Source organism: Sus scrofa, chromosome X, assembly GCF_054392235.1.
Source record: "Sus scrofa isolate SSC_HxYL_T2T_F1_AM1 chromosome X, Sscrofa_HxYL_maternal_Yorkshire_Landrace_v2.0, whole genome shotgun sequence".
Lineage (NCBI taxonomy): Eukaryota > Metazoa > Chordata > Mammalia > Artiodactyla > Suidae > Sus > Sus scrofa.
This window is the reverse complement of record NC_139401.1, coordinates 44,886,800-44,905,472: the sequence shown is the minus strand read 5'-3', so window position 1 is coordinate 44,905,472 and position 18,673 is coordinate 44,886,800. Positions and strand designations below refer to the sequence as shown.

Here is an 18,673-nt window from a genome sequence, read left to right as displayed (position 1 = left end):
TTGGAACCGGGGTCAAGAGACCCACAGCCTAACTCTGGCCCCGTAACCTCGCCATGTGTTAGGGCTTCAGTGTTCCTTCAGGGTAAATGAAAGCGTTGTCAGATTTTCCTCCAGGTGCCTGTAGCTCTCTTGCCACCTGCCTCAGGTTTCAGATCTGCAGAGACGAACACGTATTGGGAATGAGAAGCCCTGGGTGGCGCATAGGTGTGAAGAATTCCCCGAAGAGCCACGAGATGGCAATGTTTTTGTTTTTTTGTTTTTTTCCCCCTTCTCTGCTGGCCATTCGTCTGTATTCCCTTCTCTGGAACACAGAAGGCACAGGGCTGACAGCTGCAAAGCACGCCTAGCTCGCACACCTTGCTTGGAAGAGAGAACCTGCGAGGACCTCGAGGTCATCCTTGGGATGGGGAGAAAGCCGGGATTTGAGGGAATCGTTTCCCTGCTCGGACACTTTCCTGTTGTTGGGAGGCAGGGGTTCCTGGTCATGTCCACTGCCAGCTGCACTATGTCAGGGCTGGCGTGTCTCGGCTTCAGATGTGGGTGGGTCTGCAGAACCTGGCTGCGCTCCTCAGGAAGAGTCATAGAACAGCTCACGTTTGTGCGGCAGGAGTTGTTTGAGATGCCAAGGTGTATGTTAAGATACTCCTCATGGCATTCTTATGAGGGAGCTACTACGATTATCTTCATTTTAGAGTCGAGGAAACGGAGGCACAGAGCAAGAACTTGCCCAAGGTCACAAAGCTTTAAGTGGACAAGCCGAGCTTTGAACCCAGGCAGTCTTACCACAGAGTCCAGACTCTTGGGCACTGTGCTAATACTGCCCAGAGGCTTCCTGTGTTAGGGATGGTTTTTATACTGTAAAATTTGCGATGATTAAAATTTTAATTTCCTGGCGAATCTCAAAGAGTCAGGTTAAGGAAAAGAATTCATCTGTGGCAACAGAAGCCTAAAGAAGAAAATTTACAAACTTTTGGTTTTAAACATGAGACAGGAGATGGTACCCTCTTTGTTCTGTGTAGCAGGATAAGAGCAAGAAAGGAGGTTTACCCGGCGCACAGTTGAGAATCTTTGCATTTGGGGACCTCTCTGAGATGACTTCCTGCTCCAATTTGTCTGGTCACCCAGTAGGTGCCCTGGATGCTCCAAGCCTGGTTAAATCCTGGTTTGGGGTGTTTTTTTCCAGACTATTTCATAAATCCTTTTCTGAGAGCTCCTCCCGCAGCCCAACAGATACAGATCCAAATAATTTTCCACGGAGTGTAGAGTTGACGTGTGGCATTTTGCACTTCTCATAACCCTTTTCAAAAAGTGGGCCATTAAATTAGTCCTACCCAGAGCTGGGAGCCTGGGCTACGTTCCCTGATGCCCGCAAGCTGTAGGTACACATATAATAGTTGGATTGTTGTGAAAGTATTAATGGGTGTATAGATAGCAGTTAAAACATGACAGCTAGCACATGGCGAGAGGGCAGGAAATGACGTGTGTGAGAGATCCCGTTTCTCCACATCTTTGCCAGCATCTGGTATTGATGCTCTTTTGTATTTTAGCTGTTCTGTTGGGTATGTGAGAATACCTCATTGTGGTCTTAATTTGCGTTTCTGTCATGGCTAATGATGTTGACTGTCTCTTCATGTGCTGTATTTGCTATTCGTATATCTTTGGTGAAATATCTGTTCAACTCTTTTGTCCATTTTCTGCTTGGGTTTTTTTGTTTTTTGTTTTTTAAGGACCGAACCTGCGGCATATGGAGGTTCCCAGGCTAGGGGTCTAATCAGAGCTGTAGCTGCTGACCTACGCCAGAGCCAGAGCAACGCCGGATCTGAGCTGTGTCTGCAACCTCCACCACAGCTCATGGCAACGCCAGATCCTTAACCCACTGAGCAAGGCCAGGAATCGAACCTGTGTCCTCATGGATGCTAGTCAGATTCGTTAACCGCTGAGCCACGACGGGAACTCCAGAACTAGCTTTTTATTTCTTTTAATTTCTGTATTATTTTTCTGTTTTCAAGTTCATGGCTTTCTACTTCTATGTCTACGAGTTCCTTCTTTCTGTCCAACTCTACCCAGATAGCATAACGCAGCAAAGTATGCCATTGGTGACACATACACATGGTGTCAGTTCTTTATGTTTTTCTGGATGTGTGTTATGTAAGAGGTAGAAACTGACATTTACAGAGATGACATCAAAAGAAATTCCCTGAGAAATAAGGTAATGAGACTGATTGTTTTTTCTGGTTGGTGGTGTTACTCAGTAGCGACAAGTCATTTATGTGAACCAGGTACTTCAGAAACCCCCGAGAGCTCAGTGTGGTATTTTGTCCTCCGTGATCTCAGTGAGATCAATACTTCTCATTTCTCCAGGCTGCTGACAGAGGCCCTGCTAAGCTGCTAAGTGGCTGCTCAGCAGTCAGAAGCCCAGGATAGGACTTGGGAGTTCCACCATCAATAATTAGGAGTTCGCTATGATTCTTAACCATAGCTACTTTCTAGGCTGTGTATAAAATAAAATAAATATAACCACAACCCAAAGCCAGTTCACTGCTTTCCAGAAATCAAAACTTCAGCTTATATTTTTATTTTATTTTATTTTTTAATTTTTTGTCTTTTTGTCTTTTTAGGGCCGCACCCGTGGCCTATGGAGGTTCCCAGGCTAGGGGTCTAATTGGAGCTGTAGCTGCCAGCCTATGTCACAGCCACAGCAATGCGGGATCCGAGCCGCGTCTGTGACCTACACCGCGGCTCACGGCAACGACGGATCCTTAACCCACTGAGCAAGGCCAGGGATGGAACCCGAAACCTCCTGGTTCCTAGTCGGATTCATTAACCACTGCGCCACGACGGGAACTCCCCTCAGCTTATATTTTTAAATCAGACTTTTGTAATTTATATTTTATTATTATTTTAAAAAAATTTTATTCGCGTATAATTGATTTATAGTGTTGTGTCAGTTTCTGCTGTACAGCATAGTGACCCAGTCATTCTGTTTCTCGTACTCTCTTCCATCATGTTCTGTTCCAAGAGACTGGATATACTTCCCTGTGCTGTACAATAGAACCTCATTGCTTATCCATAGTAAATGTAATAGTTTACACCTACCAACCCCGAACTCTCCATCCATCCTACTTCCTCTCCCCTCCCCCTTGGCAACCACATGTCTGTTCTCTGTGTCCGTGAATCTGTTTCTGTTTGGTAGGCAGGTTCATCTGTGCCATCGTTTGGATTCCACATATAATCGATATCACACGGTATTTGTCTTTCTCTTTCTGACTTACTTCACTCAGTATGAAAATCTCTCACTGCATCCATGTTGCTGCAAATGGCATTCTTTTGTTCTTTTTTTATGGCTGAGGCCACCATGAACAAGTACACGAATAACAAATGCTAGAGAGTGAGAGTGGAGAAAAGGGACCTCTCCTTCCCTGTTGGCGGGAATGGAAATTGGTACAACTACTATGGAAAACAGAATGGAGGTTCCTCAGAAATTTAAATATATAACCTACCATGTGATCTTACAATCCCACTCTTGGGTATATACCCAGACAAAACTACCATTCAAAGAGATACATGCACCCGAATGTTCACTGCAGCACTATTCACAATAGCCAAGACGTGGAGACAACCTAAATGTCCATCAACAGATGAATGGATTAAGAAGATGTGGTACAACTTAGTACGATGGAATACTACTCAGCCATAAAAAATAACAAAATGTTTTATTTTTTAATCATTTAAAAAATTAGAGTTAATTTACAGTGTTTCAGGTATGCAGCAAAGTGATTCAGTGATACATATACATACACATATATATGTAGATTTACATATATATATACACATATACTGTTTCAAATTCTTTTCCATTAGAGGTTAGTATAAGATATTGAACATGGTTCCCTGTGCTATACAGTAGGTCCTTGCTTTTTATCTATTAGTGTGTATCACTTAATTGCAAACGTCTAATTTGTCTCCACACACACAGACCCCACTGTCCCCTTTGGTAACCCTAAGTTTGTTTTTCATGTCTGTGAATCTTTTCCTGTTTTGTCGATAAGTCCATCTATGTCATAATTTCGATTCCACATGTAAGGGATATCATATGATATATATGTATTTCTCTGTATGACTTATTTCACTTAATACGATCATCTCTAGGTCCATCCATGTTGCTGCAAATGGCATTATTTCATTCTTTTCGGCTGAGTAGTATTCCATTGTGTGTGTGTATATATATATATGTATATATATATATGGTATATATATACACCATACTTCCTAATCCAATCATCTGTCGATGGACATTTGGGTTGTTTCCATGTCTTGGCTATTGTGAATAGTGCTGCAATGACCATAGGGGTGCATGTATCTTTTTGAATGAAAGTTTTGTCCAGATATGTGCCCCGGAGTGGAATTGCTGGCTCATACGGTAGTTCTATATTTAGTTTTCTGAGGAACCTCCAGACTGTTCTCCATAGTAACTGCACCAGCTTACATTTCCACCAACAGTGAAGAGGGGTTCCTTTCTCTCTACACCCTCGCTAGCATTTGTTACTTGTAGACTTACTGGTATTAATGGTGGCCATTCTGACTGGTATGAAGTGGTACCTCATTGTAGTTTTGATTTGTATTTCTCTAGGAATTAGCGATATTGAGCATGTGATTGTGCCATTTTAAGACATAATGGCAAAGTGCTCAAATTGTTTTCTCGTAACATAAAAAGTACACAATACTTTTCTTAGTCTCTTGAGCAAGTGTTGTTATTCACAAAGGTTGTAATTTGGGCAACTTAAAAAACCATCACGGAGGGAGTTCCCATCGTGGCTCAGCGGTAAATGAGCCTGACTAGCATCCACAAGGATGTGGGTTCGATCCCTGGCCTCACTCAGTGGGTTAAGGATCTGGCGTTGCCGTGAGCTGTGGTGTAGGTAGGTCGCAGACACGGCTCGAATCCCGCGTTGCTGTGGCTGTGGTGTAGGCCCGCGGCTACAGCTCCCGTTGGACCCCTAGACTGGGAACCTCCATATGCTGCGGGTGTGGCCCTAAAAAAACCAAAAAAAAAAAAAAATCGCAATATTATTTCAGCAGATGAGCCTTGTACATGTCCCGAGCACATTTTGGTGGCGTGGTGACTGTCCTCTTGGAGGGCCCAGCTTCAAGTTACACACTCATGAAGTAGTGATGATGGTAGGGGGTTAATGGCATACCCCTAAACAGCCCAAGGAACAGGGTACCCTTCCTACCCCCGAGTGCAGCTATGTGATCACTCAAGGACAGATAAGGACACTGCGCTCAATATGATCCTGTCAAACTGAGAGTTTAGGATAAAACTCTTTGTGACATTATTTAAGGAATAAGGGCAGGGAGAAGCCCTGAGCTCTTTATGTAATAGCATTTGTAACTGGATACTTTTTTAAGAATTTAAAGACACCACCTCGTAGTCAAAGACCCGTATCCTCCAAGTGTAGACCTGGGCCTCGGATCTAATAGCCTCAGTTGCAATCTTGGTTCCACCGCTTTGTACTTTTGTGACCTTGGGCAACTTATTTAACCCCTCTAACTCTCAGTTTCCTCACCAGGTAAATGGGATGACAATAGTGTAAAGATAAAATGTGATACTTAAATAAACGTGATAAAGAATTGTTCCCCTGGAGTTCCTGTTGTGGCTCAGCAGGTTAAGAACCCAACTAGGATCCCTTAGGATGCAGGTTCCATCCCTGGCCTCACTCAGTGGGTTCAGGATCTGGCATTGCCGTGAGCTGTAGCGGCGTTGGCAGATGCGGCTCGGATCCGGTGTTGCACTGACTGTGGTGTAGGCTGGCAGCTGCAGCTCCAATTCGACCCCTAGCCTGGGAACCTCCACGTGCCTCAGGTGCAGCTCTAAAAAGACAAACAAAAGAATTCTTCCGTTGAATGTACTGTCTGGCACATGTGAAGCATTTAGTAGATTTTAGCTATAGCATTATCATTGCTATTCACAGCATTGGTCCTGCTGCTATTACTGTTATTATTGCTAGTGAATCTTACATTAGTGGAGTCCAGAATGCCTTTCTGGAATTTGTGATACTTCAATACGATAGTAATTTACCAAGTCTGGTTTAAGTCGCATTCTGAACATGTGCCTAATTAAAAAGTGCCTCCTTAAGAAGCCTCATGTTCTTACTTGCATATTTCAGGGGGATTAGGAGCATGAAGATCCGGGCATTGTCTAACACCATGTTTCTCAGCTTTTTTTGTCTTCATTCACCCCTCCATAGGAGCCTTTAAATCTACCTTTTTATCTCCCTCTTCCACTGAAATTTTAATACCGCAGATCTATGTATCTGTTTATGTACTATGGCGCTTCAGAGGGCTACAAATCACTGTCATAGCTAAAAATGTTTTTGTCCCATAAGAAGCCATTTTCACACCCCTGGGGGCTATAGAACCCCCATCCCCCATTGAGAATGCAAGCCTTAGTGCAGAGGTTCTCAAGTGCGGGCAGTTTTACCCTCCCAGGGGACATTTGGCATGGTCTGGGGACAGTTTTGGGTTGCTCCAGCTGCCGCAGGGGGAGCAGGGGTTGCTGCTGGTGGTATCTTGCAGGTCGAGTCCAGGGCCCAAAGTGTCAGGAGTGGAGTTCCCATCGTGGCTCAGTGGTGAACGAATCTGACTAGGAACCATGAGGTTGCGGGTTCGGTCCCTGACCTTGCTCAGTGGGTTAGGGATCCGGCTGTGGTATAGGTTGCAGACGCGGCTTGGATCCCACGTTGCTGTGGCTGTGGTGTAGGCCGGCGGCTACAGCTCCAATTGGATCCCTAGCCTGGGAACGTGCATATGCCACGGGAGCGGCCCTAGAAAAGGCAAAAAGACAAGAAAAAAAAGTGTCAGGAATGCTGAGGTTGTGAAACCTTAGTGTGATGGTGGCATTCGAGTGTCCTCCGAATACCCCAGCAATTATTAAGAGAGGTAAAAATGGACCATGTCAACTCTTGAGGCCAGAAGGTAAAGAGCAGAGCAGAAGTTGGGGTCCTGATTTCAGGTTGAACCTCGGGACAGTGTCATTCCTTATCTAGGGAAAAAAAGGCCGTTCCATCTTCTCTTGTTGCCGTTTTCAATGATCCAGCGTTCTTTGCTCTTTCTATCAAATATGTGTAAAAATGTGTGTGCCCACATGTCAAATACATGTTTAATAACGACGTCTCTATTTTTTTTTGCGTGGACGTGTCTTGCTTTAGGAAGCAGATGAATTCCTGAAAAAAGGGTACGAAGTCCTTTTCTAAGCCTTGCATTGATTCCTCAGATCTCATCCCATGATATTTTGCGAGGCTTCCCTTGATTCCTCATCCATCCTCATTTGACCTGGCTCCTCGCGCTGTTGCCTGCAAGGCAAACGTAGCAGCCTCTCTGGCTGTTGGAGCACAGGGAGTGTTGAGGAGAGGGCACGGGTTTCCGTTGCAAACGAGACAGCCCCGTCCTTGGATGGCTGGGGCCCCGGGCATGTGCCCAGAGCTCCCGGCTCCCCACCATCCCTGTCACACTCACGTCCCCTTCTTCTGCTGCCCAGAGTTGGCATCGAGGAGCCCTCTGAAGAGGACCGGAACGAGCGCCGCTGGCAGTACTTCAGGTGACACGAGGGCAGCCTCGGAAACGCATTAACCGGGCCTGGCTTTTCTCCTCTTTCTAACCTGAGATGTTTCTCCGCCTGCTGTTGGTCTCTCTCTTCCCTCCTGGGTGTGCCAGCCCCCTGCCCCTTTTAGAAAGGGCGCGGGAGGTCTGGTCAAGTCTCATCATTTTGTTACCCTTCTCTGGGCGGATGGACTTGTTGCTGTCCACCACCCCCCACCACCACCCCCCCGCTCATCTGGGACAATGCGTGGCAGCCCCAGAGCTGGCATTAGTGTGACTCCTTGGACAACTGTGCTTAGTATGACGAGCAGCCCATTTTCAGAGCCACAAGCGCTTTTCCCACAAAATCCAGCATGCAGTCTAGTAAACAAGGCTTTTAACTCAAGAGAATTCGAATTTTATCATTCAGCCACGATGGGGTGTGGTTTATACCAGCTTAATTAAGCCCCAACCCTATTTTAGTTTTTTAAGTATGTATTTGTGACCTTGTACCTTATGGTGGTGGATCAGAAGATAAAAGATTAAAAAAAACATAAGATAGCAAAAGACTCTTCGAATTAAATTTGTGTCTCAGTGACCATGCAAGGTTATGATTTGATGACGCTTAAGGGTGATGGCATCAGGCAATCAGAGTAAAGATTAATGTTTCTTCTTTCCTTTCTGTATCTTTTTTTTTTCTTCCTTTTTAGGACCGCACCCACAGCATACGGAAGTTCTCAGGCTAGGGGTCGAAGCAGAGCTGCAGGTGCCAGCCTACACCACAGCCACAGCAACACCAGATCCTTAACCCACGGAGCAAGGCCAGGATCAAACCTACATCCTCATGGATACTAATCAGGTTCTTAACCTGCTGAGCCACAATGGGAACTCCTCCTTTCTGTATCTTTAATTGGCATGCGTTCTTCCTGATCTGCTTCTGGGTGCTGGTAGATAAATCAAAGGCAAAATAGGCTTGAACTCTTGTGAAAGGGTATTACTCCCTGAGCAGTGATGAAAGCAGCGATACCTGTCCTGGGGCCTGCGTCTTGGAATATTGCCGGGCTCTGTAATGACATGCATACAATTAATTGGAGCATTTAAGTTCCCTGGATTCACATTTTCTTCCTACTGTTTGAAATACACACACACGTTCATTTTCAGTGACCTAACTTTAGGTACCAGTTAGGTTGCAGAGGAAACCCTTTCCTTCCAGAAAGAAGGTTGTTCGGGCAAAGTGCAAATTATTACACTTCAGGCATGAGAGAATTCAGATTCTGATCTATTGTTCAAGGTTTTAGATGAATGTGCATGTCTTTTGTAGGCCCTCAGCCATTCCAGTTAAAACCTTCAAACCTAGGAGTTCCCTCACGGCTCAGCAGGTTAATGATCTGGTATTATCAATGGCTGTGGCTCTGCTTACAGCTGTAGTGCGGGTTCGATCCCTGGCCCCAGAACTTCCACACGCTGTAGGTGCCGCCAAACGAATGAACAACCATTAAAAACTTACTGATGCAAGCAGAATGCTTCTAAACTCTCTGAGATTTCATAGCGTTTTATATGGTTAATCCGAATGTACAAATTATACCAAAGGGGAAATGATTCATTTTCTGTATTCATTCATTCCAGAATGAGCACATCAGTGTGATGGCTTTATTTTCTCATTTGGTATGGGATTACCACATTTGTCTCATTCTTTTTATTTTTTATTTTTTGTCTTTCTAGGGCCGCACCCACAGCACATGGAGGTTCCCAGGCGAGGGGGTGAATCGGGGCTATGGCCAGTGGCCTACACCACAGCCACAGCAACATAGGATCTGAGCCTCGTCTGTGACCTACACCACAGCTCATGGCAACACCGAATCCATAAACCATGGAGCAAGGCCAGGGATTGAACCCGCAACCTCATGGTTCCTGGTTGGATTCGTTGACCACTGAGACACAATGGGAACTCCACATTTGTCTCATTCTTAATGAAAATAAGGACAGTTTGGTTCATGCCAGAAGAAAAGACTGTTGAATATACTCTGATGAGCTCAACCTTGATGTATCAGGAGAATGCTAAAATATGATACAATTAAAAGCACAAAAAAAGTTTTAGATTTATACAGTGGCCTAGATCAAAAGCATTATAACCGGTCAGGAGGGAAATATATATTGTGGACAGTGGCCTGAAACCAAGAACTTCAGAAAGTTAGGGAGCCCCATGTTTTCTGAGGCACTATACTTAAAATACTGCACCTGCTCTTTCTTACTGCCCAGCACCCCACCAAACACCCTGCCTGAAGGGTGATGCCCTTTGTACGGGTCCAGTAGAATCCTTGGGGATTAATCCCAGGGGCCCTCAATCCTGCCAGAAAAGTAACCTGAAGTAAACATCCTTTTTTTGGGGGGGGGGGACTTTTTGCCATTTCTTGGGCCGCTCCCGTGGCATATGGAGGTTCCCAGGCTAGGGGTCGAATCGGAGCTGTAGCCGCCGGCCTACGCCAGAGCCACAGCCACGCGGGATCCGAGCCGCGTCTGTGACTTACACCACAGCTCGGCAACGCCAGATCCTTAACCCACTGAGCAAGGGCAGGGATCGAACCCGCAACCTCACGGTTCCTAGTCGGATTCGTTAACCACTGAGCCATGACGGGAACTCAAAACAGCCTTGAATGAGGAAAGAAATCACAGAACACCATCTGTGTCGCAAAAGCCCCTGGTCTGTTTTCTTTTGGCATTGGGAGGATAATGTGAGAAAAAAAATGTAGGTATATGTATAAATTACTGGGTCACTTTACTGTACAGCAGAAATTGACAGAACACTGCATATCAACTATAGTTTAAAATTGTTTTTAAACAAAGCTTAACCCTTTCCTATAGATGATGGTTTCATTTGAACTCTTAATAATATGTGCTAATGAATAAGATGCCCATTTTCAAAATATTAAATGAAACCAAACAAATTACATGTGATTCACTTGCATTTAGAAGCCTATTTTCCACAGCAATGTTGGGTTTTCTACAAAGGACCTTTTATTTGGTCGTCTACCAATCTGTATACCGTTTGACTTGTACCTTTTCATGAACATTGAAATTCTATGTTAAAAATTATTTTTTAAAAAACTTAAGTAATTCATACCTTAAAAAAAAAGTGGGGAGTTCCTGTTGTGGCTCTGTGGTTAATGAACCCGACTAGTGTCCATGAGGACGTGGGTCTGATCCCCGGCCTCTCTCAGTGGGTTAAGGATCTGGCGTTGCTGTGAACTGTGGTGTAGGTTGCAGACTCAGCCCGAATCCCATGTTGCTGTGGCTGTGGCATAAGTCAGCAGTTCCAGCTCCAGTTCGGCCCTTAGCCTGGGAACTTCCATATGCCGCAGGTGCAGCCCTGAAAAGACAAAAAAAAAAAAAAAAAAAAATTAAGTGGCAGTTCCCAGGGAAGCAGGTTTCTTTTCTCCCATTCAGCACTTATGTATCAGTAGCAGGGACCTCCAAGACCCTCCAAGGGGCCCTCTTGCATTCTCAGGAGGTCCTCAGAGGCTCTGTGGGTCAGGAATTGGGCTGTGTCTCAGGCAGGTATTTAGTAGCAAGCGGCTGCAGCAGGGGTCGGAACTTCCAGGGCAGGGGGAGGGAAAGGCAGGGAACGGGGGCGCTGGGTAGGACCGTGCTCAGAACTGCAGGTGTCCAGGGGATGCACACGCTCAGATCTGAAGAGGACTCTTCTTGGGTGGAATTTGATTAGCCATACGTTTCGGTTAACTAGCATTTTCCTCCTAGCCCTTCACTTTTAGGAGAAGGAGAAGCTCAACACAGTATTATAGGACTTATCTGGGGTGGTGGTGGGGGGACCCATGTAATCACTGGACTCTATAGCTTCCTATTTGCATATGACCTGTAGTTATATATTATAGCATCTGCGTCCATGAATCTTTGCCATTTGTGGGTTTCGGACCCTGGAAGAATAGGAGATCCTGAATCATCATTATTAGTAAATTGGATGACATCAGAGACAAGAACATGTATGCATGTATTTGTGAAACATTTTCACCAAGGATATAATTACATGTTCTTTCTATTCTTCTGAAATGGTGAAAAACTTTAAATTCCGCCCCCCCCCAAAAAAAAAGCTGAAAGAATAGAACAGTGAATATCCAAGTTCTAACCTGGATACACTAATGATGAATATTTTGTCATATATTTGGGGGTCATTTTCCCTCTGCCCCCCAACCATTTCAGAGTACTTAAAAGTACCTTATAGACATCGTGACTTTCTAGCCCTAAAAACGTCAATCAATATGTAACCCCTAGGAATCCAGGCTTCTACATGCTCCTGGTATCTTTATCTCTCTCTCTCTCACACACACACACACACACACACACACGTGCAATCCAGGATCCCATCAAAATGTTTGGTTGCTTGTTTCTCTCTCTCTCTCTCTCTCTCTCTCTCTCTCTCTCTCTCTCTCATCCATGCCCCTGCTTCTGGACACCGTGTGCTCCAGCTGACGTGGCTGTCATCGCTTTAGTCTCTTAATCTAGAACAACCCTCCCCTCCTCCTCTTTGTCTCTTATGACATTGAGGGTTTTGTTTGTTTTATTTTTTTAAAGGATTCAAGATCATTGTCTTGCGTAAAGCCCTATAAGCTGGATTTTTCTGATGTGTTTTCCTCTTGACCAAAGATAGATAATCATTATGGTGTGTGGCCAAAAATACTGTGAACGTGATGTTAGGCAATTCTTATTGCGTCATATCGGGTGGTGCCTGGTTGTCAGGCTGTCCCTTTATTAGTGATGTTAAATTCGATCACTTTAGACCCCAGGTCTCTCCATTGTAAAAGCACCATTTTCCCCTCATAAAAGATAACGTAGAGGGATCCTTGAACATTGTACAAATAGCCAGATTCCCAGCCACACTTCACCTCCCAGGAAAATGAGCCTCTGGTGACCCTTGTTTGAAACGGTGATTACAGTGTGAGTGGAAAATGGTGCTTTTTCTAGTCCTGTCCTTCCTTTGATGTCGGTAACAGTTATGTATATAGAAGAGCTTTCAGAGGGTTTTCAGTCTTCTTTTGATGACATGAGCCATCTCTCCACTGTCTACCTAATCAGTCCAAGCCAAATTTTCCTGACTATTTATGGCACAACCGAATTGTGTCTCTGCAGGATCCCAGCAGGGATCTTGGGTGCTATCGCTGAGAAGTCAGAAGCCAGCAGACAGCTGTCTTTTTTTTGTTGTTGTTCATAGAGTAAAAAAGTGATATTAGAGAGATATGGCCAGAATGAGTACTTTGGAGAATCTGCACTGTCCGATCCAGTAGCCACTAGCCACATGTGGCTGTTCAAGTTTAAATTTTAATCAATTGGAATAAAACTTCAAATGCAGTTCCTCGGTCGTATTTATTTATTTGCTTATTTATCTACTTGTTCAGGGCCACACCTGCAGCATCTGGAGGTTCCCAGGCTAGGAGTCGAATCAGAGCTACAGCTGCCGGTCTACACCATAGCCACAGCAATGCCAGATCTGAGCTGTGTCTGCAACCTACACCACAGCTCGCGGCAACACTGGATCCTTAACCCACTGAGCGAGGCCAGGGATTGAACCCGCAACCTCATGGTTCCTAGTCAGATTCTTTTCCGCTGTGCCACAGCAGGAACTCCCCTCAGTCACATTTAACACATTTTTTTCAAGAGTACAGTGGCCACATGTGGCCAGTGGCTCCGCTCCCACACTGGACAGCGCAGATCTAGAGCCCTGCCGTCAGTGCAGAAAGTTCTACTGGACGATGGCAGATCTAGAATCACTCTCAAGTTCACCCAAGCTAAATGTCCACCAAGTTCGGGATGAGGTTAGGATGGCCCTAATTTTGTGAGTTCATCCTGTTATTCCAATATTTTGGGTTCCTGTTGCTTTGGATTCGGGGCTGGCCATGTGGGCCTTGGGTAGGTGGATCGGTTCCTCTTCTGTTGCTGGGACTTGAATGAAAACAGTCAAAACTGGAGTTCCCATCATGGCTCAGTGGTTAACGAACCCGACTAGCATCCATGAGGATGCGGGTTCAATCCCTGGCCTCGCTCAGTGGGTTGAGGATCCAGCGTTGCCGTGAGCTGTGGTGTAGTTTGCAGATGCGGCTTGGAGCCCATGTTGCTGTGGCTATGGTGTAGGTCAGTGGCTACAGCTCCAGTTCGACCCCTAGCCTGGGAACCTCCATGTGCCATGGGTGCGGACCTAAAATGACAAAAGACAAAAAAAAAAAAGAAAAAAAGAAAAAAAAAGACTCCAAACCTAGTCTTGTTAAACAGAATTTCTTTTAATCCTTGCTAAACAGTGTTTTTTCTCCCAGCAGAGGTTCGTTGAAAGAATAGCCGGGGCTAGATCGCATTTGGCAGCTTTTATGATGTTTGACTTTATTTTCTTCCTTGTAGTACAGGCACACTTAAGCCTTTTCTCCTACTCAGAGGCTGCCCATTTCGTGTAGGCTGATAAAAATCAATGTGTTTTATCTTTACTGGCACGGAAGCCACTTACAAAGGCTAATGCACCTGTTTCAAAATTCACACTAAAGAAAGGAGCGCTTATTTGTGGCAGATCTAAACTGCTGTGCTCTTGGCCACACTGCATGATCACATCATCTGGTTGCTCCTGCCCCCACAATAGCCTCTCTGTGGTTAGGCAGAGGGCTGCCGTGTCACCTGGCGTTCCACTGGGCTGTCTGGGAGACAGACTGGTAACCAGTGCTCTGCCCCTGTCTCTCAGTCTTTACTGGGGAGCTCATCTAAGTAAATTAGTCTTCCATGAAGTGGCTTCATGCTGCTCTAGAATCCGCGGAACAAGGTCCAGTACTGGATTCCTAGCTCTTCCTCTCACAGATGCTGACACCATACAGAGGCATTTACTTAACGTTCACTAAGACTCTCTCAAAACACGTGAGAGTTAAAAATCAACAGCTAGGAATTCCGTAAGTGACCTCTCCTCTACCGCTTTGGTACATCAGACACTTTGGGTGCCCCGAGGCTCTGGAGTGACCTCTGTGGGGCCCTGGGGCCCCTGACTTGGATGGATTTCATGTCCAAAAGAACTCTGATGGAGTTCCCCTTGTGGCTCAGCGGGTTAAGAACCCAGTGTTGTCTCTGTCAGGATGTGGGCTCAGTCCCTGGCCTCGCTCAGTGGGTTAAGGATCCGATGTTGCCATGAGCTGCTGCATAGGGCACAGATGCAGCTGGGTCTGGCATTGCTGTGGCTGTGGTGTAGGCTGGCAGCTGCAGCTCGGATTCAACCCCTGGTCTGGGAACTTCCATATGCTGCAGGTGTGGCTGTAGAACAAACAAGCAGACAAACAAAATCTCTGAGATGTGTTGCTCAAAAGTCCCTGGATGGTATCTAGCTATGAGGACAAGCCTCCAGCCCTCAGACAGTGACCTCTAGTCCATCTCATTCCCTACAAAGACTCTATCAAACCTCAGGTCCATGGAGAGTAAATGAGGTGCCAGGTACACTGTCAATTTTAACTAAGTGCTCAGAACAGAACCTGGCATAGTAGGCACTCATTAAGTGTTTGCTGAATACACGAATTCATCTTGTGGTTTTAAACTTTGCCTTCAGCAAAATATGGGGTAACTCTTCCCTTCCCTTCTGTGTCTTCCCCATCCCTATCCAGGGGGCATGCGCCTTGGGTTCGTGCTCGACAAGCCGAGAAAAAGACATTGTAGACGGTGTCTTTAAGAAAGGGCTTCACCTGTGTTGTCTTCATTTCCTTCTTTCTATGAGTCTCCTTTCTCAAGTTATAGCCTGGACATCACAGGTGGGGAAGCGAGAGACAGAACAGGAGAAATAAGGCACACGTGGGGCTTTGCACATCCACTGTCTGCTCATCAGAGTCAGCACCCTGGTGCCGGACTGTAAATAACAACACTCCCTCCCCCCACCGCCCCCGCATCAAGGCCATTCAGCACCTCTCTTCAAGTTCAGATCAGACCTGCTGAACGCGGCATGTTCTATTTGCCTCTTATGATACCAGCCATTCTTTGCCAAACTGGAGGGAACAAGGAAAGCTAGGGAAGGTTTCTGGCATCTTCCTTTCCTCCTCCATTGCCCCACGTTATCCGCGTCATCGATGCCACAGTTCTCCACCTTCACATGAGGAAGGTTCAAGGAGAAGAATTAACAGATCCATAGAGTGACACTTGGTATGCTGCTGAGCCAAGACAACCCCCCCCCCCCCCCGCCCAAGTGCTGTCATGGAATTCGTGATGAAGGGGATTTGGCCGCTTTGGATTTTTCTTTGTGTCTTCAGTTGTTGATCTCACATGTGTGACTTCTCAAATCATCTCTGCTCCGGGAGGATGCTTGGCCCCCGGGATAGAAAGTTAATGGTACGCATGTGCAAATGCTTAGGGGACGCATACGGGCGTCTGCGCCTTTATTTGAATTCATCCAAAAGATAAGATAGATGACAGAGGGATAGGTATGTTTTAGAGAAAATACAGCAAAATGTTAACGGTAGAACATAGAGTGTATAAGGTGTTCGCTATAAACTCTTTCAAAATGTCCCTGGATACGTGAAAAATTCCATCGCAGAAGGTTAAGGGAAATAAAAGCAGTGCAGCCGGAAGGGAAGAAGCGGCAGAGAGGAAGCGGCTTGGGGCAGCGGAACCCGGCTTTTCTAGCTGGGACCGCCTGGTGCAGGAAGGCAGACGGATGTCAGCGGGTGCCGTTCCCCAGAGGCCCTCGCTTAAGGTGTAAACACACGGGATCGACTGTGAGTCCTACCCCTGGGATCTGATGTGGTGTACGATCTCTCTCTCACACCTTTTGCATGACAGCCTTGCCCTTCTTCTAACTACTGCTTCCACTTGGGGAAAATGGTCTGCCTCTTAGCTACTTTCAGCCCGTGTGGCCGCCACCCGTCCAAGCTAATGCGCTCTCGTTTTTCTCCTTGTCTTTCTCCCCGGTGACTTACAGAGTTGGCGTTGACCCAGATCAAGACCCACCACCCAACAACGACAGCTTCCAAGTCTTACAAGGGGTAAGTCACAAGAGATCCTTCTTCTCAGAAAGATGGTATTTTTAAAAAAATTTTAAAAATAGTTAAAGTTTATCAAGCATTTACTACACACCAAGCTCTTTGCGTGGATTCCCTCCTTGTGATCTCGACAAGAACCTTACGATGTAGGAACTGTTATCCCCATTGTACAGATTAGAAGCTGAAGGTTGCGAGTTGAAGTGAGACCTCTAAGGTCAGAGCATTAGAAAGGGATGGAGCCAGGATTTGACTCCAGAGTCTCTGTTCTTAAACAACACATGAAGGGGATGAGCCGGCCAGAAAGAGTGTTTAATGACTCACGACCTTCTAAGAATGGGTATATCGCATGCATCGGTGGTTGGCTCAACCAACCAGCCAACTGGTTCTGGGGAGGAGAGGGATGGGATCCAGCTCTCCAGCCCCGGGACTCTGAGGAGGGTCGCTGGGTGATGGCAGGTCTTCCTGTTCCTCCAGGACTTGGCAGCCTCTCTGGCTCTCTGAGATCCCCTGCAGAGCAGCAGCCCCATAGGCAGTGACGGTCACAGTCAAGGCTCGGGCTGGGCAGTAGTGCCGGGAGGGAAGCTATAAAAGCAGTGAGTGCAAGAGCCCTGGGGCTGCGTCTCACATGACAGCAGGGAAGAGTTCCCGCTGCCGTGACAGTCCTGATGGGGAGCGTCGGCACAGAGAGGCATGTGATGGACCTTGGTTTTGCATCTGCTCCAGTTACTCTTGCTGCATAATGAGCCACCCCAAACACAAGGAAGTGAACAATGGTTTCATATCTGCATGCAGTCTCTAGGTCAGGGATTTGGAAAGGACATCCTTGGGACAGCTTGCCTTCGCTCCGTGAAGAAAGCTGGGGGTAACGCTGCAGCTGGGGGCTGGCGTCATCCCCAGGCTCATTGGCTCATATCCCGGGGCGCCTGGGCTGGGAGGACCCAATCTGGGATTGGTGACTGCTGGGCCTGTGAGGGCTTCTCCAGGGCCTCAGGGTTTCAGGCTTCTGACGTGATGGCTCAGGCTTCCAAAAGCCGTGTCCCGGCAAGCGGGGCAGAGGCCATGTGGTCTTTTCTGACCTAACCTTGGGAGTCACACAGCATCACTGCCATGACTTTCTCTTGATTACAAGCAGTTGCCAGGGCCCAGATTCAACGAGAGGGGACAGAATGTGTAGCTTCCGGTTGGGAAGGGTATCAGTGTCGTGGCGGCTGTGTCTTAAAGCTGCCACATCACTCCTGTCGTGGGGCTGGCGGGGTGGTTCTGCCTCCAGTTTTTGGTCCTTCCCCAGGCTGGCATTTCCTGGGCAAGCAGGAGGAGTGAAAGGGGAGTCCCGATGGGCGCTGAAATTTGTTTCCCAAAGGTTGTTACTTGGCCTCGGGAGTGAAGACCTACTTTGTTCAGTACAGAATACCCAGTGCTAGAGTTCCCATCGTGGCTCTGAGGTTAATGAACCCAACTAGCATCCATGAGGATGTGGGCCTCGCTCAGTGGGTTAAGGATCTGGCATCACTGTGAGCTGTGGTGTACACTGCAGACTTGGCTTGGATCCCATGTTGCTGTGGCTGTGGTATAGACTGCCAACTGCAGCTCCAATTGGACCCCTTGCCTGGGAACCTCCATGTGCTGTGGGTGCGGCCCTAAAAAACAAACAAACGAAAGAATACCCAGTGCCAAGCACAGTGCCTGGCACATGGGGGCACGATCGGTATCTATGGGAAGATGGGAGTGTGTGTGTGTCGTCTGTGACGCCATGTTGAGTGTTTCATTTTCTTCCAGTCAGCTTTGAATCATACTCACGGTTGCCCAGAACCCTAAATCCAGTCTGCATGTTTCAGATTCCCTGGGATCTTCTAAAAGACTCCAGCTACCAAATCCGATTGAACAAGTCTCACCATAGGTGGTGCTGTGTGGGGCCCAGGGCTGCCGCCACAGCTTTCCCAGGGGTCTTTCCCTATGATGGTGGTCACGACCTGATAAGGCATTCTTGGGTTGATGCCCCCATAAGGGACACAAAGCCATGACCTCTGAAAGTTCTAGGTAATTTTTTTTCTTTTTTTTTTTTCTTTTTTTTTTTGGCCACCTCGCAGGATGTGGTG

General features: G+C 46.6%; 1 protein-coding gene across 4 annotated transcripts in view; it reads left to right on the top strand.

The window, feature by feature from the left end:
• Positions 1-18,673, top strand: part of SLC9A7 (solute carrier family 9 member A7) — a 165,491-nt gene that overhangs the window by 124,267 nt on the left and 22,551 nt on the right. For 2 of the 4 annotated variants that reach the window (XM_021080387.2, XM_085007795.1), the window contains exons 13-14: positions 7,538-7,597; positions 16,517-16,580. In XM_021080387.2, coding sequence (XP_020936046.2) covers positions 7,538-7,597; positions 16,517-16,580 — 124 coding nt within the window. The remainder of the gene's footprint in view (positions 1-7,537; positions 7,598-16,516; positions 16,581-18,673) is intronic. The other 2 variants (XM_021080388.2, XM_085007796.1) reach the window with 1 other exon arrangement.